We start from the raw sequence: 508 nt of genomic DNA on the forward strand, positions 1-508 counted from the left end.
CTCTCTCTCTCTTGTTTTTTCAATAGATCTTACATAGTTTTTATAACATTTATTTTCTATGGTCCTTTTGTAAAGACCACTTTAAGATAGTGTGAGTTATAACTGGTCCTTTGATTTGCATTTTCCTTGCCATGTCATGAGAGATGTGGCATGTTTAGTGCTTTTTCCACATTAATGACCTTTTTCAGTGTTTCTCTCTTCCTCCTCTTTAAATTTTTGCAGTCAACAGCAATTATTGTACAATTCATATTTTTGCTAACTTTTGAATACGGGATTTAAGTATTTGGGCTTGATGGAAGTGTTACAACAATGTGCTTATGTTGGTTCAGTATTCTTTATAAACAACCCTTTGTCTGGAGGAATATACTTACACATGCAATTTCATTGAGCAGACCAAAGCAAGAGGAAGACCCAAAAAGGGAACACAAGGGAAGAAGAAAAAGAATAACACATCACATGAGTCTGTCAAGAGCGGAGAAAGTGGGAGCGATGAGTCAGGTGATAGCGG

The 508-nt window shown here is 36.2% G+C and overlaps 1 protein-coding gene across 1 annotated transcript in view; it reads left to right on the top strand.

Moving 5' to 3' along the window:
• Positions 1 to 508, top strand: part of LOC119587868 (protein DEK-like) — a gene marked incomplete in the record, with an annotated part of 22,817 nt that overhangs the window by 18,183 nt on the left and 4,126 nt on the right. Inside the window, 1 exon segment of the mRNA XM_037936571.1 lies at positions 393 to 508. Within this exon segment, the coding sequence (XP_037792499.1) occupies positions 393 to 508 (116 nt within the window).

Source organism: Penaeus monodon, chromosome 23 (genome assembly GCF_015228065.2).
Source record: "Penaeus monodon isolate SGIC_2016 chromosome 23, NSTDA_Pmon_1, whole genome shotgun sequence".
NCBI lineage: Eukaryota > Metazoa > Arthropoda > Malacostraca > Decapoda > Penaeidae > Penaeus > Penaeus monodon.